The sequence below is a fragment of the Periplaneta americana genome, chromosome 1 (assembly GCF_040183065.1).
Source record: "Periplaneta americana isolate PAMFEO1 chromosome 1, P.americana_PAMFEO1_priV1, whole genome shotgun sequence".
NCBI classification, from domain to species: Eukaryota; Metazoa; Arthropoda; class Insecta; order Blattodea; family Blattidae; genus Periplaneta; species Periplaneta americana.
Window position 1 is genome coordinate 138,441,789 of NC_091117.1, and position 23,493 is coordinate 138,465,281.

Genomic DNA, 23,493 nt, shown 5'->3' on the forward strand with positions numbered 1-23,493 from the left:
TCTGGTGACTGTGGAGGCCAGGACTGAGGTCCACCTCGTCTAACCCATGACTCCATCTTGCTGAAACCACATTCTTATCCATTTGTTCAGTAACATCATACAGGAACTCCATTACAGTGCTGTCCAGCAATTCCCCATAATATGTGTGATGGTTAACATTTCCATCAAAGAAATATGAAGGGTACACGGGAAAAACGATCAAGGTCCATCAAAAATCGAAATTGAGTTAATAATGCTATCTTATAGTGGAAAGGAAGTACTATCATGTGGTCTAGCTAGTAATAAGAAATAATCGTTCTTGACATTCCTCTACGTCAATTTCTATTAAATACACACATAACAAAGTATTAAGTGCTTAAACTTTAAAATTCGTTTTTTCAAAACTTTCTAAAATGGACCTTGATCGTTGTTCCCGTGTACCCATCATATGGTCTCCCAACTATATCACCTAGTATTCCACACCACACCACAACTTTTGGAGCACCAGAATTGTTAGCTTCACGTATCCATCTTGGGTTTTCTTTGGACCACTATTGTGCATTTTGTGTATGAGCATGCCCATCTAGAAAGAATAAGCATTCATCACTGAATAGAACATGCTGAAGGAAGGAATGATCCAGTTGCAATATGGTTCGCCTTTTGAGTGGATCATTGTGCATTGCTTGCAAGTCTTTGGTGAGTCAAGCCAATAACCACGGTGAACGGATGTCAGGATGTCTGCAGTAAATCTACCTACAGTTTTCTGCATAAGTTATTACTAATAAACACTTAAAGAACCTACATACAGTTTGTCTCATAAGTTATTACCAGACATCGAATCTTAGGGCAAATACCTATTTTGTTCCTTTAGGAGAAAGAAAAAATAATAATTAATATTTGCATTTCATGAAAATTGAAACCTATTCATAGAGTTTGGTAGTGCCCTAAAATGATTTTATTTTAAAGGTGAGTTTTTCATGAATTAACACTACCAGGAAATGCAACAATGAATGGAACGTTGTATTTTTGTCAAACAGAATTTCAAGAACAATGCTGTATAACAGTTAGTTTAGATGTCTGTTAGCTATTCCTCCTTCCCTCTCCTTATTTTTGTCAAGACGTTTTAAATGGTAGAACGTTATCCTGTGCAGCTTAATGCCGAAAGATAAAAGTGTAACATCTATACTGATTCGACAATGGCTAACAGAATTTCCACAATTCACTTTCGATGGAAAAATAATACTACTAGGTTCAAAAAGTTCCCGGAATTTTACTACCATTTTTCGTATTAATATATAACAAGGGATATTATACATTTCTTTTGTTGGTAACATTCATGATGTCATTTCCTTAAAGTTTGTTGATAATGGCAATTATTGGTTTTGAGTTGTAGGCAATTGTTTATCATAGTGTTTCGTTTGTTCGTCGCATTTTGTAATTATGTCCACAGAGCAAAGTACAAACATCAAGTTCTGTGTTTTGCTGGGGACATGATCAGTATGGCTGATGAAGATGGTGATTTCTTAAACAAAATGAAACTGGTGCTACTTGTACGACCCAGTCCCTAAACGACAGTCATCTAAGTGGAAATCGAAAACATCTCCTCGGAAGCAAAAATTTCCTAGGGACACTTCCAAAGGCAAAGTTATTTTAAATGTTATGTTTTAATGACGCTCGCAACTGCAGAGGTTATACCAGCATCGCCGGATGTGCCGGAATTTTGTCCCGCAGGAGTTCTTTTTCATGCCAGTAAATCTACTAACATGAGCCTGTCGCATTTAAGCACACTTAAAGCAAAGTTATGTTGGAAGTTTTCTTCGACTCTCAGGGTCTCATGCACCATGAGTTCATTCCAGAAGGTCGTACTGTAACGAAAGAATTGTACATAGAAACCCTCCGTCGCCTCTGGGACGCAGTGAGAAGGAAACGTCCAGAAAAGTGGGTAGAAAAAAACTGGTTCCTTATGCATGTGACAATGCACCTGCTCATCGCGCAATTATTGTAAAGAATTTTCTTGCCAGGCACAACATAACTGCTTTGGATCACCCACCATACTCTCCTGATCTCTCACCACCTGATTACTTTCTGTTTCCCCGTCTGAAAAGTCATCTGAAAGGACGGAGATTCAATGCTGAAGAGGTTATCGCAAACGCGATGAGAGCACTAAGACGGGTTTCACAAAATGGCTTCCAGGCCTGCTTCCAGGAACTCTACACGCGTTGGCAAAAGTGTGTTGTTGCGGAAGGCAACTATTTTGAAGGAAATGCTGTAGAATAGTGTTTAAGGTACGTTGTTTCTATGATGCTAGCAAATTCCGGGAACTTTTTGAACCTAGTATGTATTCCGTAAGATTTGTAGCACACAGGCATGTAACAATAGTTGAAATTATATTTTAATGAGTAGGCAGGCCTATCATAATATTTATACAATTACTGAGATATGCTGAGGTGAAATTATTTCAAAGACAACTACACTTTAAGCTTTTAAATTTCGATAGTTAAAGTATTTATGGGTCAATGAGATTTTGGTTATTGAAGAATTACCTGAATCCAGTACTGTAGTGTGTGTGAAAGCAGTGAAAGAGTGTTTTTATGACCTGTCAGTGAAATAGTAATATGCGTTACAAGAGCGGTATGTTGTAGTTTTCATGTTCGAGGAAAAGTTTGAAAAAGCAAAACGTAGTTGAGCTTTTTTAATTTCCAAGAATTGAAAGAAAACATACCGCTCGTGTATCGTACATTATTTTGTGCGAAGATCGTTTATTACATACCTGAAAGAGGAATTTCTAATTAGTTACAATGAAATCTCCATCTTGGTTTCTGTTCAATGATGGCAAATTTGGAAAACAAAAATATCTATCTTCAACATTGTTGCTTTAAATGTTTTCTGTGTTTACTATACTCCAGCAGGCCGTGATGTACGTCTGTCTTTTTTTTCCCCCAGTCTATAAATGCGAACTTAAAACAAACGGTAGGGTTATGTAATGATTTATTTTTCATTTTAATATTTTAACAATATTATTTATATAACATATTGCAGTAATAAGATCGGCATCTGGAATCTTGTTGATATTTTTCATGGCTTCCTTAATGTTACTTGCATCAAGAATGCAGTAACTTTAGTGGAGTTGTAGAGTTTACTTAATTTTTGCAAAAATATTTAAAAACAATAATTAACAGTGCAATTTAGGTGAAATTGCAGTGGTAAGTTTCCAATTTATAATTATTACTATATTGAACATATCTAAAAACAATATGTTAAAAGCCTAAAGCAGTAAAATCAATATGTCACTTAAGCGGTAAGAAGAGGGAAATTGTTGTGTGTGTTAGGTTGGGAATACTGAATGTGGAATTTTAGACTTACCGCGGATTGGTTTTGTGTGGAAACCAAGCAAATACGCACGATCTCGCACAAAAAGATATTGCCTACATAACATCAAAGTTTTCATTCATTGAACAATTACAACGTAAAAAACAATCTCTTTGTAGCCATGCAGTAATAGTAAAGGATGCCTAGGTGAACATATATTGTGCTTTGGGTGAAACTGGGAAAAAAAGTTACTAGTAAGTGAGACATATACTAGATAGGAATGTACGATTTTCATTGTTGGAAAAAGTATCAAGAGTGATATTGGGAAAAAATGTAAATGTTCCAGTAGGTATTGATGTTTTTACTGTAGCTAATTTAAAATTGCTTCTCTCACATCTGTTTCAGTAGAAAGAAGTTTTTCTGCTTTCAAAATGATTCTCACTGACAAAAGGCAAAGATTAACTGTGGAGAATTTAGAAAAAATTCTGGTGATGTACTGTGCAAATAATTATGAAAAAGAATGAGCATGGAACTGAATTTCAATAACTTAATTATTTCATTTTTTAAAATAGATTAAATTTGTGCAGCTGTGTTTATATGATATACAGTTATCTGCCTCCATTTCTTAAATATACTTTCTTTTGTACCATGTTTTGTGTATTTTAATGTACGGTACCTATAATTTTGGTGAAATAAATAGATTTGAAGCCTTGATCATATGTGCCTAAAATGCCTAGTTTTACTAAAACAGAGCGTAATTTATTACATTTTGAGCTTATTTTAAAATTTCAATTTTTAGTGCCTAAAAATCCTATGTCTGGTTATTACTGATGAAACTTATAAAGTTGTGTTGTTGTTTTCTAATGCCAGGCGTTTGACAATAAAGTCATTTGACCTCTTGCACTCCAATATTTTTCAAACATATTATCATGGCCAGCCACTGAAGCACAGATTTTGAGGTGTTCCGAATCCATTTCTTGGTTTGAGTTGCACAATAGGCAGTTAGGGAACTGATATATTCCAATTCTATGCACGTGTTTGGCCAAACAATCATGGCCTGTTGCCAATCTAAATGCAGCTACAGACGATTTTCGTGGTAAATCGGGAATTAACTGTGGATTTTGATGCAGGGAGTTCCATTTTTTCCCTTGAGATTGTGTTATCAAATTTTGTTTGTTGAAGTCTAAGTATGTAGATTTAATAAATCTTTTCACAGAGTAATACGTAGATTTAGTAACAGGTCTGTAAGTAGCAGTGCTGCCCTTCTTTACTAAAGCATCCGCATTCTCGTTTCCCAGGATTCCACAATGGGATGATATCCATTGGAATACAATGAAACTTATAAAGTAAAGTAAAAGTAATTTACTCACTCATATCAAGCAAGGGTTTCAACTTCAGTAATTTTGTAGCCATTCGAACAAAGCCATAGGCAATTCTCATTTGCTGAGAAAGATGTCGAAGTGATTTTCTAGGAGAATTTTCCAGAGCCATGTTCAGTGTTGTCTAGAGTTTCTTCTGTGAGTACTGTGCGTGACTGTCTACATTTATCAAGAACACTTCCCGTTTCACGAAATTTATTTGTCACTCTTTGAATCGAACTTCGATTTCGAACTTGACACCAGAGAATCTCTTGTAATAATCTCCTTATAGCATGAGCGGATTCTGTATACACGTATGAATGATACATGAATGCTCTTTGGGGAATAGAATACCTGAATTGAGCCATATTAATACACTGTATTACATCACCTAAAGAACACGTGCTTATCTTGCAAGAGCATAACTCACACTGACGCCTGATATGACCTTGAGCATGGTGGAGGTGGGAAATTAATAAATTATAGAATCGTGAATATAATTAGTTTCTCCGAAACATATATGTCAGCTTAGCAACTGGTTCTGCCAACTAGCCTAGTCATAAGGTGTGAAAGTGCGGGCATGCAAAGTAATAACCAAGTGATTCAGTGCATTACCTACATAATATTTCTAAGTGTATGCCGCCAGTTTTACACAGTAGTGAGTGTTAAAATAGTTTTTATTAAATCCATGATTGGAGCCATTGCATTTCTACTGGCTCCGACTTGTAGTTTTGTAGTCCTGTTTTGTAGAAACAGACATGCACAGAAAACTGCTCTAAAGCCATTTCTTGACTTTGATGCAGAAACTACTCACCTGACTGCTCGCGAAAGAGGAGCTTGATTTCTTGTCACCATTTGATCTTGGACCCAGCACTGATTGAGGTCTGGATTTTACACCTTCATTATCTTCTTCACGCACATCATCTACTTCATCTTCATCATCATCTGTGGATGAGGAGGAAGGATTCATAACTCCTTTTTTACTGTCCTCTGGTTCTGATATGACTGTAGTTCTACTCCTGTGATAATCAGAAATTAAAACAAGGATGTCAATCTGTGTTCTTCACTGTTCATGCATGGAAGGGCGTCCTTGTTATAACAGAAACTACTGACCAGATACCATCAAATAATTCGATTATTCAAAATCATCGAAATATTCCATAATTTGAAAACGATAGTATCAATTTCTTCAGTTTATAAAATAATAAAAAGATTTAAATTATGAAATGTATTATTTGATAGCTATATTCCATATCAAATAAGTTCGAGTTAGTTAAAATTGCCCATGACTTACAAATAATAGCTGTTAGAAGAACTGAATATACAGAAGCTTAAACTTGACAGTCTATTTTGCTATTGTATATCTTTTTCCTTTGACTGAAGGAAACAACTGTGCTTACCGTAATTAAAATTTTCACTTCAAAGAATTCGTCATTTTGTTTTTACAACAATTGATGTGAGTCATTACTAGGGACCAGATTTTTAGGTTTTTACCTATTTTGTCCCTTACTTCTAAACTCATAGGGTGCTATGCATAGACATTTCGCTAGCCCGCGCTACAAGCGTGCTAAACTAGCCCAGACTATCGAGTGATTACTTGTACATGATTCATATCATATCACCACCATTGGTTTATGAATACGAAAAACGTTAGTTCTCTGATCATCTACCAGAAGCCCGCGCTAAGAATATCTATGAATATTTCTTAGATATTTTTCCAGATCATTGTCATAAGAGTCATATATGTAAATTCTGTTTAACCTAAAAAAAAAAACTAAATTGGACCTTAAGAACTAAAAAAAACTAAATCATAATTAATATGTATTTTTCTATATTCACTAAGTTTTATATAAATACATTTAGAAATTTCAGTACATCTGATAATTTTTATTCCCTTCTGCACTGGAGAAAGTGACCCAATCTGCAATCTTTACCCTTTCAGTCTTTTGTTGTTTTGGATAAAATGGTTAACAGGGAATTCCATCTTTCTTTGTATAGTGGACCGTCCTTCAGAGGTTTAACCCTCTTAAGGGCACTGATTCAGACTGTATGTATATTAGAATTTCCACTGATCGCAGATATGACATGCCAGTAGAAGGATATGAAGTGACTGAACTTTCTCTTGAAGTTCGAAAAAGTCTCATTGTTGAAATTTATGAAGTTTTCGGCATGTTTCCTGACAAAAGACTCTGATGTTGCATGCGTAGGTACAAGCTGTGAGCTTTTCTGAGGTCTCTGTGCAGTCTGTCTTATTCTAGTGCTTCTGGTATTAACATTGAATTTTATATTTTGTGTTTTGTTAAGTTACCGTATATCAAAACAAGTGAAATAACATTTATTACAACAGTGGATTGGAAATGATTCCATCTTTACCACTGAGGGAAAAGTTATGTTATTTAAAATTGACTGTAAGCATACATTTTTAATAATCGAGCATTTTATGCGGCCCCTTTCACAGTCTGGACAAAAAGCCTAAAAAAAACTATTTCACCTATTCCAGTAACCTAAAATGGATTTCTTAAAATCCTAAAAATCTGGTCCCGTCATTACGGATATTAGGGCAAACTCGCAATCGAGATTCTTTGTTGAGTTCGCCCCTGATATCTGCAGTGCCACATCTCAAGCAAACTGCCAACTCAGCTTTTGTGGATTTCCATTTCCTTTTCCTACATAGTTTTCTTTCATCATAGCTACAAAATCTTGTTTCGTCACATAAATCTTACCAAGACACTGATTGTGAAATTAACAACATCAGGGCCATCAATCCCTGATGTGGGACTATATAGTGAAATGTCTCGTAAAAGTTCAGTGCAGTATCAACTAATAAAAAATAACAAGGTAACAACTTGCAGAATAATGGAATAATAATGTTTTTAACCAGTTATTTAACAACACTGTATCGATATAAATTCGAGGATTCGTCATGGGATTGTCTAGAATTTGCCTTACAGTTGGCAAAAACCTTCGAAAAATGTCAGTCAGACCCAAGCAGGGGCGGTTATTCAGGTGAAGTACTACTTCACCTATTTATGTGTAAAACGCAATTTTATCTCGTATTAATAATTAATTCTAGTTATTACCGGTAACGTATTTCTAAAATAAAAGAAGTTTTTTTTCAGTCGTTCTGAACAGTGTTTGGTTGTATAAATAGTACCTGTAACCGTCCGCTGAATAGAATAATGTCAACTGTTACGAGCACCGAGCGGTGTCTATTAGAACTTACAATACTGTAGAGGTGAAATTATTTGGGCTCCCATTCTCATACAGCACTTGGTTTCCATGGTAACGTGACGTCACGCACTAAAGAAAGATTGTATGAGTGAAGTGCATTTCTGAGTCTTTCAGTTACGGAGAACTGAAAGACTTGTAGGTGGAGTAACCAGTTTGCAGATCTAACGGTACTAGTAATAGAGAAGGGTTGAAGATGGTCTCCAAGGCCGGGGGCCATTGTTCAAGGGCTGTGAAATTTTACAGTATGTACTACCTGACTCGAGAATAGTATTCTCATTCTGTGTCTTAGCAGCCACCCCTGCAGTGGTAACTTAGCTGGCTTTATGTTATTTTATCAGGAATACACCACACATACATTAGCAAAGTTTAAAAGTTGTTTTCTGTGGCGTGTATAATTTCTTCTCATGAGCTCGCCAGTTTTGTTCAAGCTCTTGTATTTGAAAGTTTAACGTGCACGTAAATGTACACATGTACGAGTAGTTTAATACTGTGTACGTATATATTAACTTATTTAATGTATTTAGAGTATATTAGTGATAAGTGTATATTGTGTATTAATCCTACATCTAAGTATATATTATATGTTTAATCACTATAGCTATTATACAAATATGAGTACTTAGGTACCAGTACATAGAAAATGTTGATAAATGAGTGCGAAATATTTATCCCGAAAATGACACAGTTTGTAATTTATTAGAAATGTCGTTTTGTAGACTGAAATATGAGGATAAAAAGATGTTTTAAATTCTTGACGATCTACAGTTCCATTTGTTCTTTGTTTTAAAAAGTGCTAAGAAAATAGAGAAGTTGTATAAAATAGCTTTAAAAATTCTTCCGATGAAAGAAGTTTTTCTGTTTGAAAATATTGAAAATTTCACTCGGAATGCTACATTACAGGAGGGACTTTCATCATTAGCACCATAGCTTTGCATAGAGTATACTGTCCAACCTCAGTTAAACTCAGACATTTTATGAAGACATCATCGACGGTTTGCTGCTTTAAAAGATAGGAGGATTGACTTTGTATGCAAGAAATTGGGCGAGTTCTGAAATAAATTAGTTTTTCTGTTTGCATGTGTTCTAGAACTATTAAAATTGCACGTAGTTTACGAATAGTAGGCCTACTCATTATATTGGTAAAACTGTTCATGCATTTGTTTATGTGAACAGCACTTCACCTATTTTCTTGACGGCGAGCCGCTACTGGGCCCAAGCAGGACTCTAACCCATGCCTGAGTGCAGCCTTGAATCATATCATAACTCAGCTCACTACCACCTGAGCTAAGTCAGTGACTAATAATCATATTAAAGGGTTCATAGTCTAATTAAAAGTAGGAAAAGGCTTGACAAAATAATACAGACTAGCAACGTGATATTATGAAAGTACAGTTGAAACCAGTTATAACAACTCCGAAGGGACTGCCAGTTTACTGTCGTTATAGCCAATAGTCGCACGAACCGTTATTTTTTTTTTTTTTGCTAAAAATTTCATATCCGTAAATTTTGGGCTGCACACTTGCATGGTTAATGAAAAGTCACACATAATATGGCGATTAGAAAATGGGGAAACAAACGTCTGCATTGCAAAGGAATTGGTGTATCACACTCAACTATTTCTATAATTTGGAAGGACAGAAAGAAAATACAGTCTCTTTTTGAACACATGATATATTCAACTCAGATGAAACTGGCTTGTTTTACAATATGATCCCAGATAAGACACACTGAAATTTAAAGGTGAACAGACGAGTGGCTATCTAAGAACTGGCCTGCTTTGTGTGAAGGTTACAAGCCGCGAGTTTTCTTAACCCGTAAGCACACGCGCTGGGGTAAAAAATACCCAGGCATTATTTTATTTGTTGGCAACACTGTCCATCAATTTTAAATTCATCCCGCGTTTTCAGTATCTTTCTTTCAGATCTTTGTGCATTGTTGTACGTATGATTGAGTTAGTTTTCTTGTGGCTGCACAAGTTTACACATGTTTATATAAAGACCGGGTAAGAAATACCCCGCACGTGTGCTTATGAAGCAGTAGTAGCGAATAATTTTGATAGTGTTCCATTTGTATTTTACATTTCAAAATGGACTTAGAGTCTAGACAAAGTCGTCAAATAGTAGGCTGGCTGGATGAAGAAGACGAACAAGAAATTATTCAAGGTGAATCGGAAGATGAAGATGATCATATTTCGGAAAGTGGACATAATACCGATACAGAACAGGAACAGGAAGCAGATAGTAGTGATGACGACTGTGACGACAACGCTCCACTATCTCAGTTTACTACTTACAAAGGTAAAGACGGGACTTCTTGGAGGAAGAGTGTACCACCTCGAAATGTTAAGGCCAGAGCGTGCAATATAGTTACTCACCTTCCGGGCTGTAAGGGACAAGCTCGCCAAGCAAAGTTACCACTAGAAACCTGGTCGTGTCTAATAGGTGATAACTAGACATCGGATTTTTAGGCACTAAAAATTGCAGTTTTAGGCGCCTAAAATAAGCTCAACATTTGTAAAATTAGGCTCTATTTTAATGAAAATAGGCATTTTAGGCACATCAAGGTATCATACTTATTTCTTTCACTGAAATTTTTAGTTATACACTAAAATACGCACAAAAAAGTATGTTTAAACATTAAAAAAGAATACTATATTATATTTATAAACAGAGCTGCACAAATTTGATATATTGAAACTAATGAAATAATGATTATTGATATCAAGATTACTCATTTTAAGTTATTGAAATTCAGTTCCATGCTCAGACTTTATTATAATTATCTGCACAGTACACCACCAGAATTTTTTCTAAATTCTCCACAGTTAACCTTTGCCTTTTGTCACTGAGAATCATTTTGAAAGCAGAAAAACTTCTTTCAACCGAAACTGATGTGAGAGGCGCAAATTTTAAATTAGGTACAATAGAAACATCAATACTTACTGGAACATTTACACTTTCCCCCGATATCACTCTTGATACTTTTTCCAACAATGAAAATCCTACATTCTTATTTAATACGTTGTCCCACTTATTTTTAACTTTTTTCCCAGTTTCGCCCAAAGCAGAATGTATGTTCCCTTGAGCTTCCTTTACTATTGCTATTTGGCTACAAAGAGATTGTTTTTCACGTTCTAATTGTTCAATGCTTGCAGGTATGAAAGAAAAGTTTGATGTTATGTAGGCAATATCGTTTTTCACTCGTGAGTCATTCAGACAATCTTTCACTGCTTTCACACACGCTGTACTATCAGTTTCAGGTAATTTATCAATAACTGTGACCACTTCTTTAAAATACTTAGAATAATACACCACTGACTGAATCCAGGTTCCCCATCGTGTAACAACCGGCTGAGTTGGGAGTGGGATATCTGGAAAGTTCTCTCTGAATATTGAAATCCTGGATGGGGCTTTACAAAAACATTTTTTTGTGTTAGAAATAAACGAATTGACAAGAGGAAATTCATTCCGGATTGTTTCAGAAACCCTGTGAAGGCCATGTGCTAGACAGGTTACATGCGTGAGGTTAGGATAAAATGTTTTAAGAAGTGGAACTGCAGCAACCATGTATGAGGCAGCATCAGTACAAAACAACAGAACTTTAGAATCGTCTATATTACCTGAGTATAAAGACTGTAGGCCTTTATTTACAAAATAAGCAATGGCTTGGGTATTCACTTTCGAAAGTTACTTAACACATACGAGGTGTGGAATCGAAGGTCCATCAGGACTAAGTTTTCCTACTACCATATTTGCTATATACCTATTCATAGGATCTGAGGTTTCATCCACAGAGACCCATATGTAAGAATCACCTATATCCCCCCGAATGGAAGCTAAAGTTTCATTGTATATTCTAAGTAATTTTTTCTTAGAGTCGACTCAGATGGGATATTTTGTTTGCAGTATTTTTGTAAAAACTGTCTTAAAACCGGATTTTCAATTGCATTCCAGGGAATGTTAGCAGCAACAAACGCTCTGGTTAAATCAGCATAGAAATTGCTGCTGAGATTGGATGAAGTAGGCTGTGTTAGTAAAGTTTGTTGCAGTTGATTTTTCTGCTGAGCTTCAGCCTTATGAGCCGCTCCTTGCACATGCTGCTTTAGGTGGCACTTATTTTCTTGCGAAATCTAAAAATGTAAAGTAAACTGAATTAAAATAAAATCCTAATTGTTGTATTACCGTATTTCTATCACAAAGTTAGTGGGTTCGAACAATCAAAATTTTAATGACCTGCAAATATTTTAACTATCGGAATTTAAAAGGTTAAAGTGTAGTGGTCTTAAAAAGAATTATACCTCAGGATAGCTCAGTCAATGTATAAATATTATAGGCCTACTCATTAAAATTAATAGAATTTATATATTTCAACTATTGTTACATACCTGTTTGCTACAAATCTTGCAGAATATTATTTTTCCATCATAAGTGAATTCTGAATATTCTGTTAGCCATTGCCGGATCAATGTAGATTTTGCACTTATATTTTTCGGCATTATCGCGTTAAACTTCACAGGAAAACGTCCTACCGCTCAAAACTTCTCAACACAAATAAGGTGAGGGAAAGAGCAACTGTTAACGAGCATTCAAATGAACCGTTGTTATTGAGATTCAATTGGACAAAAATACAAAGTTCCACTTATTGTTGCATTTCCTGGTAGTGTTAACACTAGGAGGGCCATTCTTTTAAATATTTTGTAACGGTTTACCCTACTAATTCGCAGTTTTACGACTTTTCATAAATATTTCAAAAACACTCTTTCTCCAAAAATTGTGATTTTATGACACTCTGAAGGGCAGTACAGCTAATCGGTTTCAGACCGAAAACAGTCATTTTTATAGTATAGTATATCTCTGAATCGGTAGCAGCACATGTTGTGATTGTTGCCTGCTTCAAAACTAAGGTTGGTTCTTTGTCGGCATTTATGCCTCCAAACATGTTAAATTCGGTGAAATCTATTGCGAGTGTCGTGAGATTCAAAACATTTAGTTTCCTTTATCAATGGTTTCATGGCCGGTGTGAAGCAAACTTTCCATTTTTAAATGCCTTAAATTTCGCAGTGAATGCATGTATAAATTATAAAAAGTAAGAGTAAAATGCGAAACTTTACAGTGAGTTAGGCATTTTTAGGCGAATATTAACAAATTAGGCTCTAATAACCGTTTTAGGGCATTTTAGGGCACTATAAAACTCTTTGAATACCTTTCAATTTCCATGAAACACAAATATTAATAATTATTTTTACTTTTCTCCTAAAGAAACAAAATAGGCATTTGCCCTAGAATCCGATGTCTGGTGATAACATCATAGATGATATTGTCAAGTACACAAATATTTACATCAGATCTATCCAGAACAACTTCGTTCGCAAACGAGATGCTTCGATAACTGATCAGACTGAGATAAAAGCACTTTTTGGTCTGTTATATTTTGCTGGTGCACTGAGGTCAGCTAAACTCAACGCTAAATATTTGTGGACAACTGATGGAACAGGAATTCCTTTGTTTCCAGCAACAATGGGAATAAACAGATTCTTCTTTCTTTTGCGGAGCCTTCGTTTCGACGACATTACTACAAGAGAAATTAGAAAAGCGACTGATAGACTCACTCCAATAAGATGTGTTTTTGACTATCACAAAGAACTTCCAGAAAAATTATACAGTTGCTGAATATTGCACTATCCATGAAAAAGTGGAGCCCTTCCGAGGGCACTGCTTATTCAGACAGTATATCAAAAGCAAACCAGCCAAATATGGCATAAAAATATTTGGACTAGCTGATTCCCGCACTTTCTATGTGTTGAACTTGGAAATGTACTGTGGTATGCAACCAGAAGGCCAATACCATCAATCAAATTCTCCATCTGATGTGGTCAAACAGCTGATTACTCCTATTAGTGGAACTGGAAGAAATGTTACATTTGATAACTGGTTTATGAGTGTGTCACTTGCCAAAGAACTTCTCAGTGATCACAACTTAACATGTGTTGGAACTGTAAGACTAAATAAACGTGAGATTCCTCCTGAATTTGTGCAGAAAAGGCGTGAACAATTTTCCAGTATTTTTGGATTCCAAGATAGACTGACTCTCACTTCCTACGTTCCAAAACCAGGAAAAGTTGTTCTAGTAGCTTCCACTGTGCATTATGATGATGCAATTGATCCAGACACCAGAGAGGAAAAGAAACCGGAAATAATAACGTTTTACAATACTACTAAAGGAGGAATTGATGTAGTGGATGAACTATGCGGTACACACAGCGTGTCCAGGAAATTCCGACGTTGGCCACTTACCGTGTTTTTGGTCTTCTCAACATCACAGCAATTAATTCTTTAGTTATTTATAAAACTAACAATGCTACTTCACAAGGACCAATCATCCGCCGATCATTTCTGAAGGAACTGGCTCTTGGATTGGTGAAAAATCATTTGGCTCATCGGTTGACATTGAAGAATTTGCCTTTGGAAATCAGATCCACTATTCGAAGAATGAATGGTGTGGAGGAACTAACCCAACCAACACAGAAACGAATGAGGATGTCCTCAAGTCGATGTGAGATGTGTCCTAGGAAGAAGGATCGTAAAACTAATACTTCATGCCATAGGTGCAACAAGATCATTTGTAAAGACATTCAGTGCCTTTTTGTGAGGAGTGTGCTGATACCGGAAGTGGTGATAGCTAGTGAATGGACGGACGAGTGACGCCCATAAATACTTTCTCTTTCATTTTTACATTTGTGTTAGCACTGAAATAAAAAATATAATATTGTGGTGTTTTTTGTGGAAGACATTCACTTAAAGTTAGTATTCATATGATTAATTGTTAAATTAAAAAGAAGTGTTCAAATTACTTTAAAATATTCCAAACAATTATAAAATTATAGCATTTCAGTATTAATTATATTTTGTTGTTAGTAACACTTTATTTATTTTGGGGTAAAAAAATACCCAACGCGTGTGCTACAGCTATAAAATAATGTGCGTGTGCTGGAGGGGTTAAGGTTGAGGATCAGTAACAGGTTAGGTTTGGTTTGTTCAGCTTTTGGTATGCCTTTATACACGCTTTTTGGTAGTTAGATGGATAGATAGAAAGTGATTTGCTACTAGCGTAATACAAAATGATTGTAATACCATTGGGTTTTGTCTTCAAAGTCATTATTGTCTGAGAAAATTATCCGTCGGGTATACAAGAAATGAAGGTATTTGGGATGAATTCAGCCAATTGGCTATCTTTTCTTTTGCGACATCTTCCCAGTGATGCTTGCCTTGACTGTTTAACAGACTACTGATTTGAAATCTACAATCTAACTGAAAACAAGAGTTTGAAAATAAGCATTACATTGTTGTCAGTAATCCCCAAGTAAAGTGGCCACGTTCAATTAGTAGGCTAGTGGTGTCAAAGAGGACGGAAGCTTTGTAGTTTCAATAATTTTAATTATGTCGCGCTGTCCATTGTCAAATCTTTTGAAGGCTGCTCCAATACTCTATGCGGAGTGTATGGACGGAAGCTTTGTAGTTTCAATAATTTAAATTATGTAGCGCTGTCCATTGTCGTCAAGTCTTTTGAAGGCCGCTCCAATACTTCATGTTATATTAATATATAGCAGCAACAAACAAGACGTGACAACGTCGCATTTTCATTTTATTATCGGTGCATGCAATAAAGACCTACAAATCTTAAAAGGAATGCCGCTGCCTAATAATTAAACGAGGCTACTATACATACCAAACAAAAATCAACACTGGATGTTATACCCGATAAATTTCTCTGAAAATGTGATAAAAATACGTCGTTTTATACGATAAGTCGTAATAAACGATGTCATACTAAGCGATTTTTTTAAATACAGTGTTTATATATATGTAATTGGGGTTTTGCCCTGTTATGGACATAAATAGATAAATAAATAAATAAATAAATATTATTCAGACGGGAACGTTAGATTTTGCCGTTATAGCCAATACATCATTAAAAGCAATGTCACTATAAATGGTTTCGACTGTATTTCTTTACCCTTTTAAAATGCTTCCTCTTGGCGATATAGCAGTAACTATTGTTTGGTTCTTCAAAGGTGTAGAAGTGACTACTTTGGCCTTTTTAGCAGAAGTTTGCCCTGCAGACCTGTAAAGACAAAATCTTCTAGTAAAATAGTCCATTCTTTTAACTCTCGCCTTCATTGCTCCCTCTCTCCTGGTCCTTCCCTTCTCTTCCTCTTCTGTCTCATTCTTTAGCTGTTGTACCTAGCCACACGAACAAATACATTCTTAATTCACCAGTTCTCCCTAGACACAAAAAGGCAGGGAACACACTCACGATATCATTCTGTTTTCAGCTTAATGACAGTTGAGAACATTTACTGAGGATTACTTCAGATTCTGCAGAGAATATACAGGGTGAACCGTGAGTAATGTCATTAATTTTAGCATGTTATTCTTTAAGACATTTCAAACAAAAAAGTTTAATAGAGTTTTGCTGGTTTTTGCTTCCTTTTCGAGATAAAAATTGTTTTATATGAAACATTTATTTTCATGGCATGTTCAGGGAAAGCCATTGATTTAATTCCCAATATGCTCAATCAGTTTAAGAGATCAGAGTATTATGATGATTGAAATAATTTTATTTTTGTCCTTTAAATATGCATAAATTTGGTCTGAACAAATGTTACATTTTTAAATTCCTTTGCAGAACGAAAAGTTACATTTGTTTGGATCAAATTTCTGCACATTTAGAGGACAAAACTAATTTTTTTTCAATCACTTAATATCACAATACACTGCTCTCTTAAATTGACTGAGCATATTGGAAATTGAATCAATGGCTTTCCCAAAACACGCTATGAAATATTTCATATAAAGAGAATTTATAAAACAGTTATATTACCAGTTGTTCTGTATGGTTGTGAAACTTGGACTCTTTTCAGAGAGGAACAGAAGTTAAGGGTGTTTGAGAATAAGGTTCTTAGGAAAATATTTGGGGCTAAGAGGAATGAAGTTACAGGAGAATGGAGAAAGTTACACAACGCAGAATTGCACGCATTGTATTCTTCACCTGACATAATTAGGAACATTAAATCCAGACGTTTGAGATGGGCATGGCATGTAGCACATATGGGCAAATCCAGAAATGCATACGGAGTGTTAATTGGGAGGCCAGAGGGAAAAAGACCTTTGGGAGGCCGAGACATAGATGGGAAGATAATATTAAAATGGATTTGAGGGAGGTGGGATATGATGATAGAGACTAGGTTAATCTTGCACAGGATAGGGACGGATGGCGGGCTTATGTGAGGGTGGCAATGAACCTGTGGGTTCCTTAAAAGCCATTTGTAAGTAAGTAAAGCACTTTTTATCTCGAAAAGGAAGCAAAAACGAGCAAAATTCCATTAAAATTTATTGTTTGTTTGAAATATTTCAAAGAATAACATCCTGAAATTAATGACATTACTTACAGTTCCCCGTATATATGAATAACAGTGTCATTTTTAAACTATACAACAATTTGCAAGCAAGCTGCATACTGGAAACGACTATTATTCCAACTGCAAAACATAGCAGTGTAACTTTCATTAGAAAAGCACGCAAAATGGGTTTTTATTAATACATTAACAACGATATTCATCCAGTTCGTAACACACCATCTTGTTTTTCGAACTGAAATGACACAAAACATTGCTTATCCGAACCTGAAGAGCACATAACTTATCAATACACGATTTTCTTTAGAAGCATGATCCAGGTATGTTTTATTGCCCAAAGTCATGCTGCATATTTCCTGGGCAGGAGGAGGGCTGCTACCATTACACTGCCTGCTTGTCTGACAGTATGTAGTTTAAGAATGACACTGTACAATATTGTTTTAAAGATGCAAAGTAAAACATTCACACTACTACAAAGTCTGTTTCCATTAAAGAATGACATTATACAATATTGTTTTAAAGATCCAAAGTAAAACATTCACACCACTACAGAGTCTGTTTCCATTAATTGTGAAATTAACAGCAGTACCTTGTATTGGGCCTCCTGGTCTTACTACCACTAGCTGCAGTCCTCTTGTTCATTTTAGTGCTATCTGTAGCAGATTTCTTCACCTGTGGGGATGCAGATGCAGTATGTTGCTTGTCAGTCTTGACAACTGTGTGCACTCGTTGTGTTGGATGTCTCCCTATGCAGAAAAGAGTGCATTCAGTCCCAAAAATGTGGCATCTTGCATAAAAGTTACACCTATTTTGAGGTGGATTTCATGATAAAAATGCTATGCACAGATTCCATCACAAACTAGAATGCTTACTACATAACAGCGTATATTGTTCGTAAAGTCCTAAAATTCTATCTGGATGTTTTGGGGTTCTTCAGTAAAAATTAAACATTTGTGGAATTTTCAACAGACTATGCTGTTAAGTTCAAAGTTTGATGTTTTCTGCTCGTTTGTGACATTAGAGACTTATTTCACAAACGTATGGAGTTGTATTTTTGTCTTCTATAAAATAATATGAATATTAAGTAATATACAGAGTGAACCGTAAGTAATGTCATTAATTTCAGGTAGGCTATTCTTGAGATATTTCAAACAAAAAAGTTTAATACAATTTTGTTTGTTTTTGCTTCCTTTTCAAGATAAAACTTGTTTTATATGAAACATTGCATGGTATGTTCTGGAAAAGCCATTGATTTAATTCCTAATATGCTCAGTCAGTTTAAGAGAGCAGTGTATTATGATAATAAATGATTGAAAGAGTTTTAGTTTTGTCCTTTAAATGTGTAGAAATTTCAGTCAAACAAATTTAACTTTTCGTTCTGCAAAGAAATTTTAAAATGTTAGAGTTTCTCACGAGTAAATAACAGTTGCACATAGTACGGCTTGGGGGATGTGTAGCTATAACTCTCTAGATATCAAAAATTTCCCTTATTAATTACAACACTATTTTTAACAAAAAATCTGCCCTCAATGAGGGTGACCATAAAGATCTAGAATAAAAGCACTACAGAATAATTTAGAAAGACAAAAAGATTAAATACAGGAATAGTTTAGTAAAACATCCAGAGAAATGCAAACCCAATAGAATCATCAGTGACCAAAATAAAAATGTAATGTTAATATTTGGATTGAATCCTTAAGAATATCCAATAAAATTTTTTGAATTTCAAAAAATCGGAGACTGAGTGCTTTTAAAATATTCCATGTGAATTTAGGAAGTGTGCCATGCGCACCAAACAAAAGACCAGAAACACTCCACTGACTAGTGGGAAGGTTATATTTCTCACTTAGGTATGTGATGCAGGACTCATAAATGGATTTCTTCTCCTCATCAACGTGTTGTGCCTGCAGGGCATCCCTCTCAAACCGGATTGTAGGATCAAGAATTATTCCCTTAGATTGAGTCCTATGGATGGCTACAATATCTGCTCTTCTGTTCGAATCTAAGGATGAAACGCAGTGGATTTCCTCGTATACCTCCCATCCGCAACGCTTGAGGACATCAATGTGCAATGTGTGATGTGGTAGAATCTTGTTGAAAATATGCATTTTGTCTCAATTAAAAAAGAAAAAGAAAGGTGTATTTATGCATGCTACCCTTCTGAATTTACTGTATCTTCAAAATTTTTTTCTAGCTAATGGCAGATTTTTGACTTTGTGCCATTCACCTATACATCGCCATCTATGAGTGATGCACCAAAACTAGTTATTTTTTGCCACTTTGGGCGTTGACCTCTATACACCTTAGAAGGCGAACTACATAGCTCTGTATGATGATTAATGGAACAATGGTGGAAAGCCAATAGGAGAAACTGGAGTACCTTGCAAAAACTACCACCAAGCACCATCTTCGTCCATCACAAATTCCACTTGGACTCACCGGAATTCGAACCTGAATTACTAGAGTGAAAAGTCGACATACTAGTCATTCAGCTAATAGTGCGCCTCTTCAAATGATGTGGACCTTATAGTTCTGCTTGCAGTTACAGCACATACTGTATGCCAATTTTTGTTTCATCATGCATCGAAACATTGTGTATTAATTGGGTATTATTTGTGCTCTAATATCTATTGTCCTGCGAAGCAACATGACCTCCACACTATAGACAAAATTAAGTACAATATAAGAACAACGAATTAGGAATTAAAAAAAAAAGTTGTATTTTATGACTTCATTTAAATTTATATTTACTATTTTCATATATCAAACCTCAAAGCTCTCTAGTGTCAAATAATTAAATTATCATCATAATCATGTCAAAAGGAATGTTTCATATTCATTTTTTGACTGCCTCTGTGGTCTGGTGGTCAGCATGGCTTCAAGATCTGGACATCCTAGGTTCAGTTCCCAGGTTCAGCTTTTAGGAATTTTCCTTGAAGAAGAAAAGTTCCCAGGTGTCTAGATATATTCTGGAAACTTATATGATTCCAAGTGTCCTGGATTATTAACTAATCTGTCTTCAAATAAAATTCATTATCAAAACTGTCACTGGGCAGAAACCTGGAGACATGTTTCAACACCACTTGTTGACAATTAACACAGTCTGTGAGCTCAATCAGAAAGCGCTAAGAGATGCTAGAGAGATAACAATGAATTTTTACATTAATTTCCACATAAATAGATGTACTAGTGGGAATAATGATCTTGAAAATTTGTAAAATAAGATTAGAATAACAAAACTCCTAATTCGTTGTTCACCCAGTGTATATTACTAGAAATACATGGGAGGTTATGGATCAATAATGGTGCAATCTAGGCCAGTCAAGCATGCATGGCTCATGTGCAAGTTCCCAGCCAGGAGCTGAATGAGATGGTCTGTGGCTGCATTGCTGAAAAAAAAATGCAAGAAATAATTGGGTAATCTGTAACAAAGTGGCGGATACTTGGGATTCTACTGTATTGAAGTATTAGAATGATCAGCATGAGATTTATTTTCGTCTTGCACACCACCTAAGAGTCAAAAAGTTAAAACTAAAATTTAAAAAAATTCAACAAAATTTAAATAGGAACATTGTCATTCTATGCATAGTGATAAGAGAAGTTATCAGACGTTTCTAAGAGAAGTTGTGAGCTTTGCTTCATATACCAATATTTGAAATAACTAGTAAATTGCGTTGGAACTATTTCACTATTTGTGTGAATGGAAAATGGATGGCCTACAAAAGCCCTCCTGTTATTTCTCTCATTCTAAGTCTATACTGAAACAGAAACACCAATGGTTTCACTCATATCTCATAGATAGGAAACAGAAAGTTGAAATCAATACAACTATGAAATCTACATCGACATGGGGAACTATTAATAATGGAATTCCTCAAGGATCAATATTAGGTACCCTACTTTTTCTAGTCTTCATAAATGATCTTGCCCCCCTTATAAAAGATGTAGGTCATCTCATATTATTTGCAGATGACACAAGTATAGTAATTACAGCCAATAACTCAAACACATTCCAATCTTCAACAGAGGAAATTCTCTTCAAAATATGTGACTGGTTCTCAGTCAATAAATTAGTATTAAATTGTAACAAAACTAACATAATTCAATTTAAATCCTGTCCAAATTCAATGTCGCAAATTTCTAGCGCAATAATTAACAATAGATCCCTATTAGAAACAACAACAACCAAATTTCTTGGCTTAAAAATCGATAATGTGTTAAATTAGAAATATCATATTAAAGAAATTACCCCCAAACTAAATTCAGCTTGTTTTGCTATTAGATCTATGCAAAAGATAGTAAATATCAATACCTTAAAAACAATATACTTTGCATACTTCCACTCGGTAATGAGTTTTGGAATAATATTCTGGGGAAATTCCACAGATAGTAACAATATATTTTTATTACAAAAAAGAGTAATTAGAATAATAGTAGGTGCCAAATCTAGGGAATCGTGTAGGACTATTTTAAAAAAACTACAAATAATGCCCATGGCTTGTCAGTATATCTTTTCATTAATAGTCTTCCTCGTATGTAATCATGAAAACTTTGTAACTAATTCAACAGTTCATAGCATAAATACACGTCAAAAAAATGACTTTCATACTCCATCGGCAAGTCTATCGTGCTATCAAAAAGGAGTGCGTTATATGGCAGTAAAAATTTTTAATAGCCTCCCTATCGATATAAAAAATGAAACTCAAAACATAAAATTATTTAGGGCCAAATTAAAGAAGTACCTAATTTCTCACGCCTTCTATTCTGTAAGTGAATTCATGACATTCAATAACACTTCATGAAATTGATACTAAAACTATGTGTTGTACTAGTAGACTATATTGTAAATCTCGTCTGTATATATTTCATCTAGACTGTGACTATAAATTAAGATTTTATAATAGTATTAAGTTTTTTGACTTGTTCCATATTCTAGCTGTAAGCATGTATGAATACCATGGAATGTTAATAAATACAATACAATACAATACAGAATCCTCTAGTGGAGCCGCAAAACTCGGAAATGTGTACTGACCACTTGAAAAGTTGCCACAAAGAATATTTTCTTGAACATTTGTAATGGATATAGTCGAAGAAAAATGAAAACTTATTAATTTAGTGTTGTATATTCATTTGAAGGAAATTTGTTTTCCCCTTTCAAGAAGATGAACAACTTCAGTGGTTAAGAATTTCAGATAAATTCTTAAAATGATCTTTGCTTAATTACGAATCTTTATATTGGTTCTGGATGACATCACAATAAAAGTCACTGAAGATCCTCCTCGGGGCATCAGCTGAAATGTTTTTGAAAGGCTTGAGGACTTTGGCTACACTGATGATATCTGCCTTCTGGCTCAACACTTTGAGCATATGCAAGGAAAAGTTTCTGATTTGCATAACATTTCTGGTCCAGCAGGCTTGAAAATAAATATTGAAAAAACAAAAGAGCTGTGCATAAATTCTAAGGCTAATAGAAAACAAATGTTTGGAAATAAGGCAATAGAATCAGTTTCTTCATTCACTTATCTCGGGAGTACAGTTAGCCAAACTGGTGGAACATATTTTGATGATGTTATTAATAGAATAAAGAGAGTACATTCCATATTCGTCTAACTTTATCCTATTTGGAAAAATAAGTACATCTCTAAAAGTACAAAATTAAAAATTTTCAGAAGCAATGTAAAAGGTGTACTCTTGTATGGGTCTGAAACTTGTTTAACTAGTAATATTCTTAATACAAAATTGCAAACCTTTATAAACAGATCTCTGAGAAGAATTTTAAATATTTATTAGCCAATAGTAATAAGCAGAGACTGGAACTTTGGCAGAATGCCTTTTTAAATGTGTTAAATCTATCTTCATTTTGAAAGTAAATCTGTACGAATTATATCTTGGTGATTGAAACGTCACAGTTTTATGTTGCCCTTTTCTGCCTTTTTTAATATAAATGCCTAATTTACAAAATAATTTTTTTTTTGCCTTTATTTGATTATTTATCTATTATTTATTAATTTATTATTAAAAATTGCCTACAGGTATATTTTAATTTATTTCTATAACCGCTACAATGAAAGTGACGTCACCAAATGTATATTATTGTCTTTCAGTCAGTTCATATTCTCTTTGCAACAATAAGTGTTGCCATGCAAAAATGTATAACAGTAAGCATTTTAATTATCGCTTGTGTTTATTTGACAAGGC

General features: G+C 34.8%; 1 protein-coding gene across 1 annotated transcript in view; it reads right to left on the reverse strand.

Moving 5' to 3' along the window:
• DZIP1 (DAZ interacting zinc finger protein 1) overlaps positions 1-23,493 on the reverse strand; it is a 108,137-nt gene that overhangs the window by 11,758 nt on the left and 72,886 nt on the right. Inside the window, exons 12-14 of the mRNA XM_069828120.1 lie at positions 17,882-18,038; positions 15,891-15,998; positions 5,461-5,665 (exon numbers count right to left, since the gene is read on the reverse strand). Coding sequence (XP_069684221.1) covers positions 5,461-5,665; positions 15,891-15,998; positions 17,882-18,038 — 470 coding nt within the window. The remainder of the gene's footprint in view (positions 1-5,460; positions 5,666-15,890; positions 15,999-17,881; positions 18,039-23,493) is intronic.